The sequence below is a fragment of the Microcaecilia unicolor genome, chromosome 1, assembly GCF_901765095.1.
Source record: "Microcaecilia unicolor chromosome 1, aMicUni1.1, whole genome shotgun sequence".
Classification (NCBI taxonomy): Eukaryota; Metazoa; Chordata; class Amphibia; order Gymnophiona; family Siphonopidae; genus Microcaecilia; species Microcaecilia unicolor.
Window position 1 is genome coordinate 685,682,192 of NC_044031.1, and position 21,287 is coordinate 685,703,478.

At 46.2% G+C, this 21,287-nt stretch overlaps 1 protein-coding gene across 1 annotated transcript in view; it reads right to left on the reverse strand.

The window, feature by feature from the left end:
• Positions 1-21,287, reverse strand: part of CHRNA5 (cholinergic receptor nicotinic alpha 5 subunit) — a 48,116-nt gene that overhangs the window by 16,625 nt on the left and 10,204 nt on the right. Inside the window, exons 2-3 of the mRNA XM_030190382.1 lie at positions 2,169-2,320; positions 1,674-1,718 (exon numbers count right to left, since the gene is read on the reverse strand). Coding sequence (XP_030046242.1) covers positions 1,674-1,718; positions 2,169-2,320 — 197 coding nt within the window. The remainder of the gene's footprint in view (positions 1-1,673; positions 1,719-2,168; positions 2,321-21,287) is intronic.

Sequence of the window (21,287 nt, forward strand, 5' to 3'; positions counted from 1 at the left end):
CCTTATCACACAGGTTTTGCACTTGATGTGCCTTAGTGCCCGCTGTTAAAATTTTGTAGTTTAATATGTGCTAACGCAAGTTAATAGATGGGAGCATTAATGCCGTCCCTAACTCATACTCATATCACCCCTCTCCTCAAGTCACTTCACTGGCTTCTGATCAGATACCGCATACAGTTCAAGCTTCTCCTACTAACCTACAAATGCACTCGATCTGCAGCCCCCTCCTTACCTCTCTACCCTCATCTCCCCTTACGTCCCTACCCGTAACCTCCGCTCTCAAGACAAATCCCTCCTTTCAGTACCCTTCTCCACCACCGCCAACTCTAGGCTCCGCCCTTTCTGCCTCGCCTCACCCCATGCTTGGAACAAACTCCCTGAGCCCATACGCCAGGCCCCCTCCCTACCCATCTTCAAATCATTGCTCAAAGCCCACCTCTTCAATGTTGCTTTCGGCACCTAATCACAACACCCCTACTCAGGAAATCTAGACTACCCCAACTTGACATTTTGTCCTTTAGATTGTAAGCTCTTCTGAGCAGGGACCATCCTTAGTTATTAATTTGTACAGCGCTGCGTAACCCTAGTAGCGCTCTAGAAATGTTAAGTAGTAGTAGCAGTCCCTAACATTTGCAGATGAGAAACTTGAAAAGCTCTTGATGCGAGTCCCTAGGCAGCCGCCTACACTGTGAGCACAACTAACCCACGGCCTGCAAGCAGTAAAGAACTTACAGCGGGCTGCCTCATGACCCAGATTGGGAAGGCAGGATAGGCTGTAGCTGAGAGCTTGTAGTAGAGGCTGTCTAGCTGGCAGGCTATAGAGGCTGTGGGTAAGTTGCGTGCAGAGCTCACAGTGTAGGCGGCTGCCTAGGGGCTTGCATCAGTTGTGAGGAAGGAAAATTTTGCCTATAAACTAATGATGAGAGCCCTGAAGTAGGTTGTATGCACAACACAGCTATGTTGAGAAAACACATCTGATAACTGGATGTAGCAGGCAAATACGACTAGAAGAATGTCAGCACTGCACTCTGGGGGGTAATAAGTGGCTTTAAGGCAGTGGCGTAGCTACGTGGGGCCAGGGGGCCTAGGCCCCCGTAGATTTGGCCCTGGACCCCCCTGCCAATGACCCTCTCGACTCCCCCTCCCGCCGCCAACCCTCCCCCGCCGTCGCTGTGGGCTACCTTTGCTGGCGGGGGACCCCAATCCCCGCCAGCTGAGGAGGTCCTCTTCTTCCCGTGAAGGCTTCGTTCTGTTTCTGACATCCTGCACATTGTACGTGCAGGACGTCAGACTCACAGAAACAGAACGAAGCCTTCGCGGGAAGAAGAGGACCTCCTCGGCTGGCGGGGATTGGGGTCCCCTGCCAGCAAAGGTTGCCCATGGCAACGGCGGGGGAGGGTTGGCGGCGGGAGGGGGGTCAAGAGGGTCATCGGCAGGGGGGTCCAGGGCCAAATCTAGGGGGGGTGTCATCAATGTTGGCGGCGGCGGGGGTGCTAAAATGTGCCCCCTCACCTCGGGCTCTGGATCCCCCTCCCGCCGAAGTCTGGCTATGCCCCTGCTTTAAGGAAATAGACTATGACAGCTAAGCTATTTTACTGTTGGGCAATAAATATATAGAAACGTTTGGAGGCCCTGGTATGATTATATACAGTAGTTCGGCAGACATTTCTTACCTGTTTCAACCACACGTTGGTGGTCATTAATTGATTCTTCTCATCCTACAAAATTTAAATAGACTTGATTATAAAATGCAGGACTACTTGATTTCACACATTTAGTCAAATGATAATCCTATTATTTACTCTAGTTATGAAAAATTATAACAATATTGCTGAATGCTACATCTCAAATCTCTATGTAGTTAAGTATGGATGGCATTATTATTCGACATTACTACTAACTGTGCATTCACCCTCACGATAATCTTTTCTCAAGTTTCTACTAATCTCCATTTCTAATTTTAAGGAAACTCACATGTTTTCCTGTTTGCTTTATTAGCACTTTATTTTAACAAATGCCTCTTGCTGACATTAGATTCATCACTATGCTTCCATTGTAAGCAGGAATACATTTCAAACCAGCCTGGCATCTGCACCATGTAAAGAAATCCATTATTTCTAAAGCAAATGTTCCATTTGCAATTTTCTATAAGAAAAGATAACACAGACCACATCCACGAGCTGTGTAATTGCGAGGCCAAACTTCACACGTATGGTGTCGTTGAGACGTGCAACTGGACGCACCCACTTTTGGTAGTCTTGAAACAAGTGTTTAAATAATCGGGCTTCACTTTTTGCAATGAAAGAAGGTTCAGATAAACCTGTGTGAGAAATGAAAAATGTTAGTTACAGAGAGGAATGAAATGTAATGTTACTGTACAAATACATTTTTCACAGGGCTGATCATGGGCACTGTGCTAGGGAGAGTATTCTAATATAGGGTATATTTATTTATTCAAAATATAATTTACATTCTAAGAAAGTACTCCTTGTAACAGAAACCATTGGGTGGGGGTGGGGGTAGGGTTTACAATTCCAAACCAATAGATAATAGTTAACATAATTCCCAAACAATCCACTGCAAATTAACCAGCCCAGTAATATTATAATGAAGGGGATCAAGACCTCACATCTAAGAAAAAAAGAAAAAACCAAATAAGAAAGAAAATACTATATGATAAGGAAAGGAAGATCAAAGGATCTGTCTATGACCAATATTGTATACAGCAGCAACTAAAAGGAATCAACCAATCACAGTGGAAGATGGAGTACTAATGCCTGTTCTGAAACTCAGAAAAGCCGCTAGGTGGGGGAGGAGTGACCAGGGTTTCACCTGCCGAGGAGAGTAAAGGCTTCACCTGGTTCAGAAGCAAGATCCAGTAACCCATTTTCCACAAGATAAGGATCCAAAGAGCCTACCTATTAAGAAAAGCAACTCGCTTCTGAACAAGTTGCTTCATGCCAGACGCTGAATCTCACTCTGTATACCAAGCATAGCTTTGAGAAATACAGAATTGCTGGTGTTGCTTTTATCAACCTCTCAGTGGCATGCAGTATACATTTTTATACCACCTTCCTGGAAAAAAAACATTAGGTTTACAAAGAGGAATAAGACAAAATATTATACAGAAACATCACTGAAGGATCCTGTTACTAAGTTGCAGTAAAAAGGGCCCTGCGCTAGCGGTGGGGGCCATTTTTACCACGGTGGATAAAAATGCCTGAAAATAGCCATGGAAAAGGGGTAATCCCCTAAAAATAGAGTAGAGCTGGCACTGAAAGAGACTATAGGGGAGGGTCCTTGATACAGCTCATGGCAGAGCGAAACATGCATGTCGGGCAGCTGAATCCAGTGATTTAACTGATAAGAGAATAAATAGAGATAGTAGAAAATTATAGAAATCGGGTGGACCGATGAAGAAGTGGGTGCTGGTTCACTTCTGGCAATGAGTACCGCTGAGGTCACCTTATAAAACAATTGTATGTAATTGAACAACTGCTAAGTATGATTTGAGTGTTGAAAACCTAATAATAGTTCTCTTGTGAAGAATTGGAGTTGAAAGGATTGCTGCCAGATCCGATGTGATTGAAAAGTCTATTTGATATATTTTGGACTGGTGTTGAGACTTTAAAATTTAGCTATCGTTTGGTTTATATACTGAAAATAGCCATGGCCAGATGGCAAGGTTGCTCTTAGCGCGTGGTCATGCGAAGGAGAACATTTAGCGCCACCCATTGAGGTGGCAATAAGGGCTCCTGTGCTAATTCGGCAGTAACTGGGTAGTGTGCGGCACTGCCGGGTTGGCACCATGCTAGAAAATAGCCAGCTATTTTCCCTAGCACGGCAAATGGTGCATGCTGGGGCTGGAACTAGCCTGCATTGGGCCGGTGGTAATTTCAGATTAACGTGCTGTAAGCCCACGATGTGCTTACTGGCACTTTGTAAAAGGACCCCTGAAGTTGCTTTGGACTATCTGTGACCTAATCATGCCCTACTGGCTAGTTCAATGCATCCAAATACTTACCGAAAACCATCACTTCTGTGTTGAGATAAGAGGAAAACCCAGCCACTGGTGTCTATAATGGAACGGCCTACCACAAGGAAGCATATGAGCCCCACTCCTGTTTAATAGCTAAATATATACAGCTTTATTTATACTAATGACCTAGCAATAGTGCTACAAGCAACAGATTTCACCCATTTGCACTTTCCAGTCTGATTAATCAACTCTCTCCTCAGCAGTGGTGTATCAAGAGCAAGGCAGTGGGAGCAGTCTGCCTTGGGTGCAGGCAATAAGGAGGTGCATAGTCTGTAGAGAATTTAAAAACAATAATAAAACTTATCACCATGCACCATTTCATTGCAGGATTATTTCTGAAAATAATATTGGGAGGAGGGGAGGGTGTCAAAATATGATCCACTCCAGGTGTCAAAACCACTAGGGATGCCACTGCACCTCAGCCTCTTTCCCTCATGTGCATACCTGAGTCACTGCTGTAATCCAGTGGATGTCAGAGTGATGCTAAACCACCTGCTTTCCTTTAAGATCCGTACAGAAAAAAATTAAAATGAAAGTCAGCACTTAGTTATTTTCAGGATTTGATATCCTGCAAGTAATCCCTAAGGTGACCATCCAGCTTATAATTGAAAAAGAAAAACGCCTATATTGCGACCCAAATCGGGAGATAGACGTTTATCTCACAAAAACGAATAAAGCGGTATAATCGAAAGCCGAATTTGGACGTTTTCAACTGCACTCCGTCACGGATGTGGACAAAGTTGATGGGGGCGTGTCAAAGGCGTGAAGGCGGAACTGGGGCGTGGTTATCGGCCGATCAGAGATAGGCGCCTTTCACCGATAATGGAAAAAAAATATGCATTTTTAGCGAGAATTTAGGGCACTTTTCCTGGACCCTGTTTTTCCACGAATAGGGCCCCAAAAAGTGCCCTAAATGACCAGATGACCACTGGAGGGAGTCGGGGATGACCTCCCCTGACTCCCCCAGTGGTCACAAACCCCCTCCCACCACAAACATATGCCGTTTCACAACTTTTTATGTTCACCCTCAAATGTCATACCCACCTCCCTGGCAGCAGTATGCAGGTCACTGGAGCAGTTATTAGGGGGTGCAGTGGACGTCAGGCAGGTAGACCCAGGCCCATCCCCCCCCACCTGTTGCACTTGTGCTGGTAAATGGGAGCCCTCCACACCGCCCCCCCAAACCCACTGTACCCTTGTGGGCGGTGGGTTTTGAGGGGGATTTGGGGGGCTCAACACCCAAGGGAAGGGTGCTATGCACCTGGGAGCTCTTTTCCTTTTTTTTTTTTTTGTTGTAAAAGTGCCCCCTAGGGTGCCCGATTGGTGTCCTGGCATGTGAGGGGGACCAGTGCACTACGAATCCTGGCCCCTCCCACGAACAAATGCCTTGGATTTATTCGTTTTTGAGCTGGGCGCTTTCATTTTCCATTATCACTGAAAAACAAAAACGCCCAGCTCACAAATTGTCGAATAAAACATGGACGTCTATTTTTTTTCGAAAATACAGTTCGGTCCGCCCCTTCACGGACCCGTTCTCGAAGATAAACGCCCATGGAGATAGACGTTTTTGTTCGATTATGCCCCTCCATTGGATTACAGTTTCTATTACAGGTACTTTGCACTGTCCCTAATGTGCTCACAATCTAAGTTATATATTGTACCTGGAGCAATTGAGGGCTAAGAGACTTGCCCAGGGTCACACAGAGCTGTACAGGGAATTGAACCTGGTTCCCCAGGTTCTCAACCCACTGCTGACCATCAGGCAGCAGCGGGAATCAAATCCAGTTCCGCAAGTGTGATGGCTGCATGTGATGTCATTTCCTCTTCCTGTAATGGGTATGAAGGTGTTTCCAAATGTAAGGGTAGGTATGTGTGTGACTCAGCAAGTGCATGGTTATTGAGTGACTGTGGGGTGCACGTAGGGTGGCCAGTGCTGCCAAGGGTCATGGTGCAGCATTGCTGCATTACAGTGTTGCAGGAATTGAGATAGGAATTTGTGATACTTCAAGAGTCAGACAGCACACACCAGAATGAGAGAGTAATCTTCTTTATTTGCCAGCAAAGCAGGACATCAGTTCTAGCTCTCTTCTCTTTCTCTCAGCTCTTTTTGTGTCATGTGGCTTCTGTCTCAGCTGCTTCTCTTCTGCTGTCTCTCCTGTTGTCTTCCAGCTTTCTTCCAGCTCTCCTTCTGACGTAAACTGCTTCTGCTCCTACTTAAATACTGTTCTATCCCCCTCCTAGCCTTGCCCCCCCTTACTCTCCAATTGGTTAAGGAATAGATTGGTCACTTTGCCTCAACCAATCATTACTTTTGAAATATCAGTTACATAGGTTTGATATTTCTCAAACTGACCTCTGACCTGGGGCCCCTCATGCCAGACAATATGGCACTAGAACTCTTATATTCTCATCATGATTGATTTCTCATCTATAGCTTAAATTGCTTACTGGACTCTGGCATTCATTAAAGAGGTCAAAAGTCAGTCTTACTTAATAGCATACAGATATACTTTCAAGACTATTCCTACAGTTACCTATAATTAATCAAGACTTTTCCTGACCTTTTTCACCTATCAGCTTATACACAGAACTAGCTAAGACCACAGAAAACTCAAACCACATGTTGGCCTCTTCACTGCAGTCTTTGCTTAGAAAATACAGCAGAGAGTAACATTAGATTTAAAAAGGTATTCTACATTTAACTACACAGAGTAAACATATTCTAAAATGAGCATCCTTATAAGACATATTCTAAATATCAAAAACTTGTAAATTCTAATCTATTGCCTCTCTCTCTAAATAGTATTTTCTATCTTGTAAACTACAATATATCTGGCTCATTCCTTTATTCATTCATAATAGTTTACAGCTGTGCCAGCATTTAGCAATCCATCACTCACAAGGGTGAAAGAAATTCCTGTCTCTGACCTTTCTAACCCAGCCCGGCAACTAGAGTTCTAGTAATTAATTCCAGCCTGCATTCCTTCTCTTTAGTTGCCAGGTAAAAAGTTAGAATCCAAATTTCAAGCTTTTAACAGAATTAACCCTTCATATGATTTCTCAGAATTAATCTTTGCCCATGGCTGCCTCATTCCCCCCTTTGAGACTAAAATCAGCTTATGCAGAGATAAGTCTCACAACTCAGACTCTGGAGATTATAGTGATCCTAACTAGGAATAGACTTATGAACCACCATTACCCTACTTGTTAAGGTCCGACGGCATACTGCCGAAGCACATGAGGCCAGGAAACAAAACAAAAACCCTGCTAAAACTAAGACTATTAGGGAAATGAACAAGGGACGTATCCAGGAGGTCAATGACCACCACCAGGAGGTAAGGTCTAATCCTCCTCGGTAATCCTCCACATTAAGGCTGGCCAACTGTAGGACTTTATCCATGGCATGCCTAACTACATGCGTCCTATTTATGACAATAGTACAGCACTCTGAAGAATTTAGCACTGTGCAGAGGCCACCCTGAGCTGCAAAGAGATAGTCAAGGCCCATACGATTATACCGAGAAACTATACTTAATTCATTAATTTGATCCTGCAATGCATTGACTACCACGTTCAGCTCATGAACTAAAACATGGAGTAGGGACTGAAGTCTCCGAGTAGCCATACCTAGTTCAGTAATACCCGCTACCGGGCCTCCAATTGGAATCCAGGCTGTGGCAGAAAGGGCTACAAGTCTCTTTTTAGTCAGAGGATAAGTAGAATTGATATACTGGAGGGCTAATTCAATCGCCTCATCCTCTGTGGCAACGGAGGAGGGTAAGGACAAAGCCTCTCGCTTAGAGCGGTGCGGGGATGGTGGCTTGAGAAGAGGAATAACTTTAGGAAAATAATTCAAGGTTACCAATACACAAAAATCATATGTAGGGGGAAGAATCATGTGGAGGACATTATCACAGAGCCAGTAATGACCAAGGAGAGGGTGAGGAAAGTTCCCAATAAATGTTGGCTCAGGCTGGACAGGGTACTTAGGGTGCCCATAATGCGAGCCCCTATCCCAGGGGGAACGAAGACGAAATGGAGACTTTGCACACCATAGGCGCCAATCCCCAATTGTGACAGGCTGCTCATTTGTTAGTAACTCTTCATACCCCGGGGACTTATGAAAGTAGAAAATAAGCTTGGACACTATAGTCTTCTCAGTGGTACGCTTAGGAGCCAGATAATCACCTGGGTCATAATCTGCAGGTATGGTAGCAGGGCACATAGGAGTACCTGGAGAAACTACCCACACAGATTCTCCTTTTTCTGGGAGAACATTAGTATAGTTACAGGGAATGGGAAGAACAGTTGAGATGCTTCTTGTTAAACAAAACACTCCAGAGGCTGGATAGGGAGACGTAAAAACTGGCCTTAGAGAAGAGTCAGAGGGGGAAGTAGCATTATAAAAGGACCACCAAGTATAATCCTGGCTCCAAGGGCCTGAACTCGAAAAGTAGGGAGGTATAAGAGCTGGGAGTTGCACAGGGACAGGAACAGCTGGGACATCTGTGGTATAAGGAGAAAATCGGGAACACACAATACAAGGGGAAGTAATCTTTGCCTGGCTAATTAGTTCCTGGACTGAGTGTAACCAAAGGTTGGAGCGAGTTGGGGTATTAGGAACAAGGAGGCAAGGAGTAGAAAACAACAAAAGCATCCAAACTACTAACATTTTCTTTCTTCCTAATCTAAAACAAATACAGCAAACTAATTAAGCAATAATATTTCAACAGTCTGTGCTAATCACAGATTACTCTCATATAGTGTTCTCAGTCTTTGAGTTCTTATACCAGTTGGGATAGACCCTCAACTGACAAGGATCAAGCTTTCAAATTCCAAGAAAGCCAGAATCTGGGCAAGAAAGAGTCTCAGTATGAAGCCGAAGTTCAGCCGCTCCTGCAATATGCAGTTGACCCTTCTTTTCAGCTAGTAGATTCTTTGGTTCGGGTCAAGCGCAACTTCAATGGCTCCGCTGGATCACTTTCTGCTCTCCACTGTCTAGGCTCCGTCTGATCCGTGCTGGGCTCAGTCTGGTCAGCAGACTTAATTCGAGACCAATGGACCCATGGAGTTATCCCTGCGACCTTCACAGCTGTAGGGGTAGAAAGCAAAACAGTAAAAGGTCCTTTCCATCGGGGCCCCAAAGGCTGGAGCCTCCAGTCTTTCACCCAAACTCTATCCCCTGGCAGGAAGGAATGTACCTGAGCCTGGAAGGGGACAGGGTTTATTTCTCTCACATAAGACTGAAGCTCAGAAATTATCTTACCCAGGAGGGCTACCTGCTCCTGCACCTGGGCAGACCCTAAAATCCCTATGTCTCCCTTAATTCCCTGTAAAATGGCTGGGGGCTTCCCATACACAATTTCAAAGGGAGAGAGGGCTGTTCCTTTAGTTGGGGTGCATCGGAGGCGGAAGAGGGCTAGTGGCAGTGCCTGTGGCCATTTCAATTGGGTTTCCTGACAAATCTTTGCTAGGCTATTTTTCAAGGTTCTGTTTGCCCGCTCAACCTGCCCTGAACTCTGGGGACGATAGGCACAATGCAATTTCCAGGTAATGCGCAATGCGCGGGACAGGGCCTGAAGTGTAGCTTCAACAAAGGCGGGACCATTATCTGAACCTATGGCAAGGGGCAGTCCATACCTGGGGATGACATCCCTAAGGAGGGCTCGAGCTACTTCTGTGGCTTTCTCAGTGACTGTAGGATATGCTTCCACCCACCCAGAAAAGGTACAGACCATAACCAAGAGGTATCGGAACCTACCACTCCTGGGCATTTCTGTGAAGTCTATAACTAGGGACTCAAAGGGTGTTAGTCCTCTAGACTGAACTCCTGGTGGAATACGGGGTCCCTGGCGGGCATTATTCTGGGCACAGAGAGTACATCGGGCAGAGGCAGTGGCAACCAGACTATCCAATCCTTCCAGCACCACTACTCGACTGAGTAGACGGGCTAGTGCTGTTTTCCCTAAGTGTGATAGGTCATGAGCTTGAGACACTACAGGCCAAGCTAGGTGGCGTGGCACCAGAACTCTGGTATCAGGGAGATGTAACCAGCCATCAGGTCTCCTTACTGCACCTTCTTCTTGAGCCCATTTCTCTTCCATTTGGGTATACATAGGTGTCCATTCTTGCAGTCGGATTTGGAACAGGGGAGTCACAGTACTTGCTGGGGGTCCTCGAGCAGCTTCTTTGGCCACCCGATCAGCATGGCGGTTCCCTCGGGCCACTGGAGTATCTATTCTTTGGTGTCCCCTGCAATGAATGACAGCTACCTTCTTAGGGGCCCACACAGCCTCTAGCAGCTGAAGTATTTCAGGTCCATACTTAACAGGTTGGCCTGCAGCATTTATGAGTCCCTTTTCCTTATACAAAGCTCCATGAGCATGTAGAATTGTAAAAGCATACTTGGAATCAGTATAAATGTTGGTTACCAGTCCTGCTGCTAACTCCAGAGCTCGTATGAGGGCCACAAGTTCTGCTTTCTGGGCTGAAGTTCCTTGGGGCAGGGCCCTTGCTTCTATCACCTTGTCTTCTGTCACCACAGCATAGCCTGCCAGTCGCTTGGAGTTCTCCACATAACTGCTTCCATCTGTAAAATAAATTACATCTGGGTCCCTCCAAGGCACATCTTTAAGATCTGGTCGACTGGAGTACACTTCATCCATAGTTTGGATACAGTCATGATCCGGTGGTCCCTCAGATGCTGGCAAAAGAGTGGCAGGATTAAATGTAGCCACTGTTTCCAGGTGTATCCGTGGATTCTCACACAAGCTAGCTTGGTACTTAACCATACGGTTATTTGTAAACCAGTGGTTGCCCTTATACTCCATGAGGGTGAGAACTGCGTGGGGGACTTTAACAACCAGTTCTTGCCCCAAGGTCAACTTATCAGCTTCCTGGACCAGTAAGGCTGTTGCTGCAATGGCCCTCATGCAGGCTGGCCATCCTTTAGCCACTCCATCCAGCTGTTTAGACAGGTATGCAACAGGCCTCTGCCAAGATCCCATCATCTGGGTCAGCACACCCAGAGCAACCCCCTGTCGCTCGTGGACATACAATGAGAAAGGTTTCTCCACATCAGGAAGGCCTAACGCAGGGGCTTGGAGTAGGGCTTTCTTTATGGCAATGAAGGATTGTTGAGCAATAGGTCCCCATTCAAATGGTTCCTTTTCACCCCCCTTTGTGGCTTGGTAAAGGGGTTTCGCCATCAATGCAAAATTTGGAATCCAAATTCTGCAGAATCCAGCTGCTCCCAGGAATTCCCTAACTTCTCTTCTGGACTTGGGTTGGGGAATTGCAGCTACCGCTTGCTTCCTACTAGCATCCAGTCTCCGACTTCCCTGGGAAATGCAAAAGCCCAGATACTTCACTTCTGACTGACAGAGTTGGGCCTTTGAGCGTGAGACCTTATAGCCTGCATCCAAGAGTAGCTCCAGCAATTCTCTGGTAGCCTCAAAACACTCTTCCTGAGTCACTGCTGCAATCAGGAGGTCATCTACATACTGGAGTAAAACTCGCCTGGAAGGCTCAGATTTAAAAGTCTTAAGGTCTTGTCCTAGGGCAGTCCCAAAAATGGTGGGGGAGTTCTTGAACCCCTGTGGCAGGCGGGTCCATGTATACTGAAGCTTCCTTCCTGTTACTGGGTTTTCCCATTGAAAGGCAAAAAGCAATTGACTGGCTGGGGCCACCCGAATACAAAAGAAGGCATCTTTTAGGTCTAGGGTCGTGAAATGGGTAGCTCCAGAAGGTATCAATCCTAACAGGACATATGGATTAGGCACTACAGGGTGTAATGAGATAGTGGATTTGTTGACCACTCGTAAGTCTTGGACTGGCCGGTAGTCCTCAGTCCCTGGCTTCTGAACTGGCAACAATGGCGTATTCCATGGAGACTGGCAAGGACGAATAATTCCATGGGATAACAGACGATTCAAATGTGCTTGAATCCCTTCCAAAGCCTTTCTGGGAATTGGGTATTTACGAAGATGGATTGGCCGGGCACTTGGAAGTAAATCTACATGGACAGGAGGAATATTTCGGGCCAACCCTGGGGGATTATCTTCTGCCCATACCCCACTGACCTGAAAGCTGTCTGCCAGGGGTAGGTCAACTTGGCCATGCGACTGATGCAGCCGCCATTCTTCTTCAAGAGGGCAACAGAAACTCAGTATACCCTTAGGGCTGGATGTTGGGGGCCGAAAGGAGACTGAAGTCTGGCCATCAGAGTCAAAAGAAATTTGGGCCCTAAGCTTGGACAGCAGGTCTCGGCCTAACAAAGGGATTGGACAGTCTGGCATATACAGGAATTCATGAGTGACTATGTGTGAGCCTAATTGGCATCTACGGGTTGTCAGGAAGGGCCTCTGGTTCTGCACCCCCGTGGCTCCCACCACTCGGACAGTTTTTCCAGACACAGGCGCTAATCGCTCCGTCACAACAGAATGTTCAGCTCCTGTATCAATCATGAATGGAATTGAGCGGCTCCCTATAGTTAGCTTGACCATAGGTTCCTGGGAGCCCAGTTTGTAGGAACCCGGTCTGTCCTATTCGTCCCATTCTGCCATCTCGGCTATCCCGATGATGTCAGATTCAGGAGGCTCATATCTTCCCTCTCGAACTCGGCCTCGGCTTCCTCGATCTCCTGGTCCCCTTCTCAGTCCCTGGCGCCTCTGGGGGCATTCATCTTTCCAGTGCCCTCTTTCCTTACAATAGGCACACTGGTCCCTCTCCAATCTTGGTCTGGGATTCTCCCCCCTTGGCCGGGATTGATTGAAGGAATCTCGGGGCCTGGCTGGTGGTCCGGGGTCCCACTTTGGCTTCCCATTAGCTAGAGGTCGACCTCGGTTAAGGGTGGAATTAGTAATGGCTGCCGCTAAAAGGTCGGCCTTCTTCTGCATCTTCCGGTCAGCCTCTCGGCGCACCTCCTGATCTCTATTAATGAAAACCTTGGTTGCGATCTCAATTAGCTGGGTGGTATTCATCCCTGCGAATCCCTCCTGACGCTGCAACTTCTTCCGGATATCTGGCATACTCTGGGCCACCAATGCACTATTCACCATTCTCTGGTTTTCTTGGGCTTCAGGGTCAAATGGGGTGTATGTTCTGTAGGCTTCAATTAGTCGCTCTAGAAAGGCCCCAGGGGATTCAGTTGCCCCTTGGAGAATTTCAGAGACCTTTGCCAGATTAATGGGCCTCTTTATGCCTTTCCTCATACCTTCCAGTAAGTCCCGGCAATAGCCAGACAACAGTTCATAGTGCTGCCCATCATTTGGATCCCAAGCTGGAGCTGCGCGAGGAAACCGAGCTCTAACCCATCCCTCTGGATCCTGTGTCCCCCCGGGGACACGCTCTCGCGTGATGGCCTCAGCATTTTGCAAAATCTTCCGCCTCTCCTCAGTTGTGAAGAGGGTCAGGAGAAGTTGTTGACAATCAGTCCAGGTTGGGTTATGGGTGGCCATAATGCTAGTCACTAGGTCCACCACTGCCTGAGGCTTTTCAGTATAAGAGGGGTAATGCGTCTTCCAATTCAGGAGATCAGTGGTTGTGAAGGGTACATACTGATAGGCCTGTGCCTGTATAACCTGACCCTCATTATTAGGATCCGGTCGAGTGATGGTTACCTGTCGGAGTGGCAGAACTCTCGAGGAGGTGGGAATGGAACCTGAGGTAGAGCTAGGAGCTACCCTCCTATCATGCTCAAAGGTGATTGCAGCAGGTCTAACCCATTCAGTGGAGGTGTGTTGAACCCCTGAGGGATGGGGAGGGGTACTCATAGACTGAGAGGTGGTCACAGGTGATTCAGTCCATTGAAAGGGATGCCGGGCCCCTAATGAGTGGGTAGGGGTATTAGAAGGAGAGGCTGGGCTGTCGGGAGTTGAGGAGTCAGGGAGTGGAACCCAAAGCGGGTCTTCAGAGGTTAACAGGAGAGGATGTGGCACAGAAGGGTAGAGACTGGGTGAAAAGTCCAACCTAGGGTGTGGCAGGTTTGGCACAGGAGGGGAAGAACTATCCGGAGAAGCCTGTGCTGGAGAGGCTTGGGCTGGGCGGCGTGGATCTCTGGGGGTAGCACGGAACCCCAACAATGGGCCATAAGGTGGTGGCTCAAGGTCTGAGGGGTCATCAGAGAGTATGGGTTTCTCAGACAGGGTAGGGGCGGAAGCCACCGATTGGGTGGTAGGCTTCCTAGGGCTCTTTCCCTCTTCTAGTTTAGATTTTCTAATCTTTCTTTGAACTTGGCCTAACATGAATTTTACTGGGGATCCCATATAAGTTTTCAACCAGGAGGGAGGGTCAGTCACAAGGCTGTCCCAGGAATCTATATAAGGGAGTTGTTCAGAATATTCTGGTTCTCCTACAACTATGCTGTAGACCTTCCGGATTACTTCAATATCTAAGCTGCCACTAGGGGGCCACCCCACTCCCATAGATGGCCACTCAACTTCACACAAGGTTCTTAGAGTACTTGAGCTTAAAGTCTGTCCATAGTCATTAATTAAAAATCCTTTTTTAAAGTTCTTAAGCATACAATCTAGGGGGGTAGCAATTTGTCTAGATGATGTCCCACCCATAATGCTTACAGTTACAACACACAAAAGGGAGGGAGTTTTTGGATTTGCGGTAAGGGGTCCGCAGATCCGGAAACAAAAGGGTAGAACAAACAACAATCGCTTCCTTCCGTTGCTGGTCAATTGAACTCGCGTTAATTGAAAACGCAGCTATAAGAAGTCCGCACTCATTTAATCATTCACGCATCACACATTCCATACAGAAAATCCCACCCAACAATTTCAGATTTCTCAGATACAGATAAGCTCAAGCGTTTTCGCTTCTAGTCCCCGCGACTAGAAGGTACTAGGGCCTTCGCTGAGAGTTGATCAGGCTCTCCTTCCTCAATTTTTTTGAGGGGCTGATTTACAATTTTCTAGCTAGAATTACAATACAAAATACAGAATACATACCCGGCGAATGTTCTCCAGTCAGTTGGGTGCTGGGATTAATGCAGGATTCAGGATCCCACCGCTGCCACCAAGAATTGTTGCAGGAATTGAGATAGGAATTTGTGATACTTCAAGAGTCAGACAGCACACACCAGAATGAGAGAGTAATCTTCTTTATTTGCCAGCAAACAAAGCAGGACATCAGTTCTAGCTCTCTTCTCTTTCTCTCAGCTCTTTTTGTGTCATGTGGCTTCTGTCTCAGCTGCTTCTCTTCTGCTGTCTCTCCTGTTGTCTTCCAGCTTTCTTCCAGCTCTCCTTCTGACGTAAACTGCTTCTGCTCCTACTTAAATACTGTTCTATCCCCCTCCTAGCCTTGCCCCCCCTTACTCTCCAATTGGTTAAGGAATAGATTGGTCACTTTGCCTCAACCAATCATTACTTTTGAAATATCAGTTACATAGGTTTGATATTTCTCAAACTGACCTCTGACCTGGGGCCCCTCATGCCAGACAATATGGCACTAGAACTCTTATATTCTCATCATGATTGATTTCTCATCTATAGCTTAAATTGCTTACTGGACTCTGGCATTCATTAAAGAGGTCAAAAGTCAGTCTTACTTAATAGCATACAGATATACTTTCAAGACTATTCCTACAGTTACCTATAATTAATCAAGACTTTTCCTGACCTTTTTCACCTATCAGCTTATACACAGAACTAGCTAAGACCACAGAAAACTCAAACCACATGTTGGCCTCTTCACTGCAGTCTTTGCTTAGAAAATACAGCAGAGAGTAACATTAGATTTAAAAAGGTATTCTACATTTAACTACACAGAGTAAACATATTCTAAAATGAGCATCCTTATAAGACATATTCTAAATATCAAAAACTTGTAAATTCTAATCTATTGCCTCTCTCTCTAAATAGTATTTTCTATCTTGTAAACTACAATATATCTGGCTCATTCCTTTATTCATTCATAATAGTTTACAGCTGTGCCAGCATTTAGCAATCCATCACTCACAAGGGTGAAAGAAATTCCTGTCTCTGACCTTTCTAACCCAGCCCGGCAACTAGAGTTCTAGTAATTAATTCCAGCCTGCATTCCTTCACTTTAGTTGCCAGGTAAAAAGTTAGAATCCAAATTTCAAGCTTTTAACAGAATTAACCCTTCATATGATTTCTCAGAATTAATCTTTGCCCATGGCTGCCTCAACAGGGCTGGCAGCAGGGGGCATAGCTACCATTGAGCAAGCCTGCAAAAATGCTTGGGGGCAGTTGAAATCTCCACTCTGCAAATCTGGCATCCCCCTTCCACTGCCCCCACTGGGTCTGGCATCTCTCTGTAGCCTCCCCCCACCTTGAAGGTCCTCCATGGATGCCAGGGTGTAATTTCTACAGGAACAGTCTGGAATGCAATTCCATCCCTTTTTTTCAGACTCTAGAAAAGTAGGGGTGTTTTTCTGGTCCAGTCGCTCCTTTCCAAGCAGCCTACAGGGAAAAGGAGGGGCGTAAGTCAGCCTAGGGCAGAATAGAAAGTCTTCCTAATCTAGACCCTTATCACCTGTTGCTGCTGCTCCTGGCTCACCCCCACCCCCACCCCTACCCCAGCTCTACAGTTGTACTTCTTCTTTTTTTTTTTTTTTTTTTTGTCTACGAATTAACCTCTGTTTGATATAGAATTTATATTTGGTGTAACACCGTATGAACAGGGGTGGACTGATCATTCGGGCAACCGGGCAGTACCCAAGGGCCCATATATTCCGCCAAAACCGATATACTCATATCACCCCTCTCCTCAAATCACTTCATTGGCTTCCGATCAGATATCGCATACAATTCAAGCTCCTCCTCCTTACCTACAAATGCACTCAGTCTGCGGCTCCTCACTACCTCTCCACCCTCATCTCCCCCTATGTTCCCACCGTAACCTCCGCTCACAGGACAAAGCCCTTCTCTCAGTACCCTTCTCCACCACTGCCAACTCCAGGCTCCGCTCATTCTGCCTTGCCTCACCCTATGCCTGGAACAATCTTCCTTTACCCATACGCCATGCCCCCTCCCTACCCATCTTCAAATCTCTGCTTAAAACTCACCTCTTCAATGCTGCCTTCGGCGCCTAACCGCTTGAGAAATATAGAATGCCCCAATATATCCACCCTATCAGATTAACTGTTCACTCATCCTCTAGATTGTACACTTGTCTTTAGATTGTTCTCTTGTCTTTTAGATTGTAAGCTCTTTGAGCAGGGACCGTCCTTCTATGTTTAAATTGTACAGCGCTGCGTAACCCTAGTAGCGCTTTAGAAATGCTAGTTAGTTAGTAGTAGTAGTAGTCCCTCCTCCCCACATATCCAACATCTCTCTACACTCTGTTCTCAGGTCCAGCACTCCCCTTGTCTCACCCCTCTCCCGTTTATCTCAAAACTTCCTTTTTCCATATAGCCCCCTCCCCCCCCCCCCCAGCTGTTTGCCGCTGACTGAAACATTCTCTCTGCCGTGGCCTGCCCCTTTCTGACATAAATTCCTGCTTTCACAAGGGTGGGCTGTGGCAGAGAGAAGGTTCTGGTCAGCAACAGACAGCCAGAGCCCTGTATGGAGAAAGGGAATTTTGAGGTAAACGCAAAGGGAAAGAGCTAGATCCAGCGACAGAGAGGAGAGAGGGAGACCTGGAGAAGGGAGGGAGGGGGCAGAGATATTGCATTGAGGGGAGGGATAAAGAATGAGAGAGGGAGGGAGAGAAAGATGTTGCATCTGGGAAGGGGGAGGGATATGGCACGCATGGGCAGGGGACCAGGACCCTCTTACTACCCGGGGGCACAGATCCCTGTCAGTCCACCCCTGCATAAGGGGCAGAATGTGTGTGTTGGGAATGGAGCAGAGGACTGTGTCTCAATAGCAGCTGAAGAATGCAACCTCTTGTACTCTTTCCTCCCCTCGATGTGGTCTGCAAGGACCTGAAGCCTGTTTCCTCACTAGAGCTATTTGTTGAATCAGGGCAGAAGGAGAATGGTCACCGCATCTCAAAAAAGATATAGTGGAATTAGAAAAGGTGCAGAGAAGGGCGACGAAAATGATAAAGGGGATGGGACGACTTCCCTATGAGGAAAGACTAAAGTAGCTAGGGCTCTTCAGCTTAGAGTAAAGGCGGCTGAGAAGAGATATGATAGAGGTTTATAAAATAATGAGTGGAGTTGAACGGGTAGATGTGAAGTGTCTGTTTATGCTTTCCAAAAATACTAGGACTAGGGGGCATGCGATGAAGCTACATAGTAAATTTAAAACAAATCGGAGAAATATTTCTTCACTCAACGTGTAATTAAACTCTGGAATTCTTTCTCGGAGAATGTGGTAAAGGCGGTTAGCTTAGCAGAGTTTTAAAAAGTTTGGATAGCTTGGTAAAGGAAAAGTCCATAGACCATTATTAAATTGGACTTGGGGAAAATCCACTATTTCTGGGATAAGCAGTATAAAATGTTTTGTACTTTTTTTGGATCTTGCCAGGTATTTGTGACCTGGATTGGCCACTGTTGGAAACAGGATGCTGGGCTTGATGGACCTTTGATCTGTCCCAGTATGGCAATACTTATGTACTTATATGTACTTATGGGTGGAGCACACACAGACTATATATGGACATGGGCTGGCAGTGGGTTTTTCTCTTTCAAAAAGTTGGCAATCTTATTCAGGAAGTCCAGAAAAGGTCCCAAGGGACACCCAAAGTTTCTAGTGACGGAAGAGAGGTTTACCAAAGGTGTGTAGAAAGAGGAGTGTAACCCCCTATTCTGCACTGTTCATTTCTACTGGAATTGCTGCTATTTGTTGAAAAAAACATTTATTAAGTAAAAGACTGTAATTTAATACATCAGCACTGGTCTAGAGCAGGGGTTCACAAACCAGTCCTGCAGACACACCCAGCCAGTCAGGGTTTCAGGATACCAAAAATGGAATATGAATGAGAGATGTTTGTATATAATGGAGACACTGCATGCAAATTTATCTCATGCATATTCATTGTGGATATCTTGAAAACTAGACTTTTATAGTGATCATACTGCATCTTGTCAGAGAAGCGAATTGGCAACACAAAAGTCTTTTTAAAGACTAAACGCAACCTCAGTGGCGTACCAAAGGGGGGGTGGTGGTGGGGGCGGTCTGCCCCAGGTACACGCCGCTGGGGGGGGGGGGGGTGCCTCACGCCTGTTGGCCGAATCCGCTCGTTCCCTCCCTGCTGCTCCCTCTGCGCGGAACAGGTTACTTCCTGTTCCGGGGCAGAGGGAGCAGCAGGGAACAAGCAGACTCAGAGCCGACAGGCGTGCGGCACCCCCCTCCAGCAGGTAATACACCCGGGGGGGGGGTGTAATTTCACTGGGGGGGGGGGGTCACGCTGCATCCAGGGGGGGGGGGGCGCATCGGCAATCTGCCCCGGGTGTCAGCCAGCCTAGGAACGCCACTGCGCAACCTTTATAAAGGTGAATCCTTAACTGTTTCATGTAACATAGTAACATAGTAGATGACAGCAGAAAAAGACCTGCACGGTCCATCCAGTCTGCCCAAAAAGATAACTCATATGTGCTACTTTTTGTGTATACCCTACTTTGATTTGTACTTAGTGCCGAAACATGGTGCCATGTCAGGCCTTGTATACAACAACAATAAAGCGTTTTTACTATTAATGATCATCCTGTGTACTTTATCTCTCTCAAGCCTTCTCCAGCTTCCCACTATGGGGTGTTTTTAGGACCAGGCTTGTGAACCATTGGTCTAGAGCAGTGGTTTTCAAACCTGGTCCTGGAGGCACCCCAGCCAGTCAGGTTTTCAGGGTATCCACAATGAATATTGATGAGAAAATTTTGCATGCAGTGAAGGCAATGCATGCAAATCTCTCTCATGAATATCCATTGTGAATATCCTGAAAACCTGACTGGCTGGGGTGCCTTCAGGACCAGGTTTGTGAACCACTGGTCTAGAGTGTCTTGTTTAACTTGGGCTGTGAAGTAGATTACCCCTTCCCCCTGTCAGAGAATCCATATCAGGTTTTTGCAGGGAGCCTCTGAAGCAGAAACTAAGATCTAAGAGCCTCCTCAGCTAGCATACATCCAGGGCAGGAGGCTACATCAATAATACATAGAGAACCAACACTGTTTGGTGGAAAAGTTCTAGAACAAGTGTCGTACAAAAGAAACATAAGTAACGTAAATAAACATTCACAGAAAGGGTGGTATATAAACCTGAAATAGTTTTTCAAAGAGGTGATGGGGGGAGCTGAAGTAGAAATGGGACAAGCACAGATGATTCCTGCTGGGAAAAGAAGAGTTAAACTAGAAGTCAAGTAGGATCCAAAATAATACAGTAATGGGTACAGAAATTAGGTAGACTGGATAGACTGTGGAGCCATTTCTAATTCTTATGATTATATAGTGCTGTACAGTAGTGATATACTGTATACTCAGTACAATATGTCCCAAAGTGCTTACAATCTAAGTCAGTACTTGAGGTAATGGGAGATAAATGACTTGCTCAAGGTCACAAGGCAGAAGCACAATTACACTATTTGGCTACTTCCTTTCCAGTCATCAGCTTCTGTTTCACTGATTCTAATAAAATGAGCGATGGGCAAGCAGCTTCCTGGCTGTAGATCTGTTCTTCATCAACATTTAAAAGATGATGTCATGGACATCAAACTGGATATCCTTGGGTCATCAAATGAATTAGAGATGCAGGACATTATTGATACAAATGGGTTAGTTCAATTCTCTGTACCTGGTGCTGCTGTACATAATCTGAACTTCTATCCCTTTGCATTAATTTTCTCTCAAATTGCTCATTATAGCAGATATTGACAATAGAGACACAGCCTTAAAAAGTATTTCTTGGTTTCTGCTTTCTGAGCCTGCCTTCTGACATGGGCATGAGCTTTGGATGCTCTTTCCAAGCTAATGCTTCAAGAGGGAAGGTTGGAAAGGATGAGGGGCAGGATTTAATGATTTAGATAAACATGAGAAAAATACCACTTCCCCTAGAACTCTCTTACCCCTCCCCTTGCTTGTCTTCTGTCTTCCATTTAGTTTTTGTGCTTTTTCTGGCCTTAAAGACTGACTTTTGCTGGCCAGGTCATGATCCAGAATTGCAGTTCCAGAAGTACATGGCTTCTGGTCCAGGACCATCATTACAATGACCAGTCTAGGAATGCCAGGGAGGGGGTTGGGAGGGGGTTGGGGTTATAAGCTAGGGGAAAAGTTTTGGATAGCTGTAAGATTTGCTGCACCAGGTTCCAATTGAGCTGGAAGCCTAAATGAAGCAGA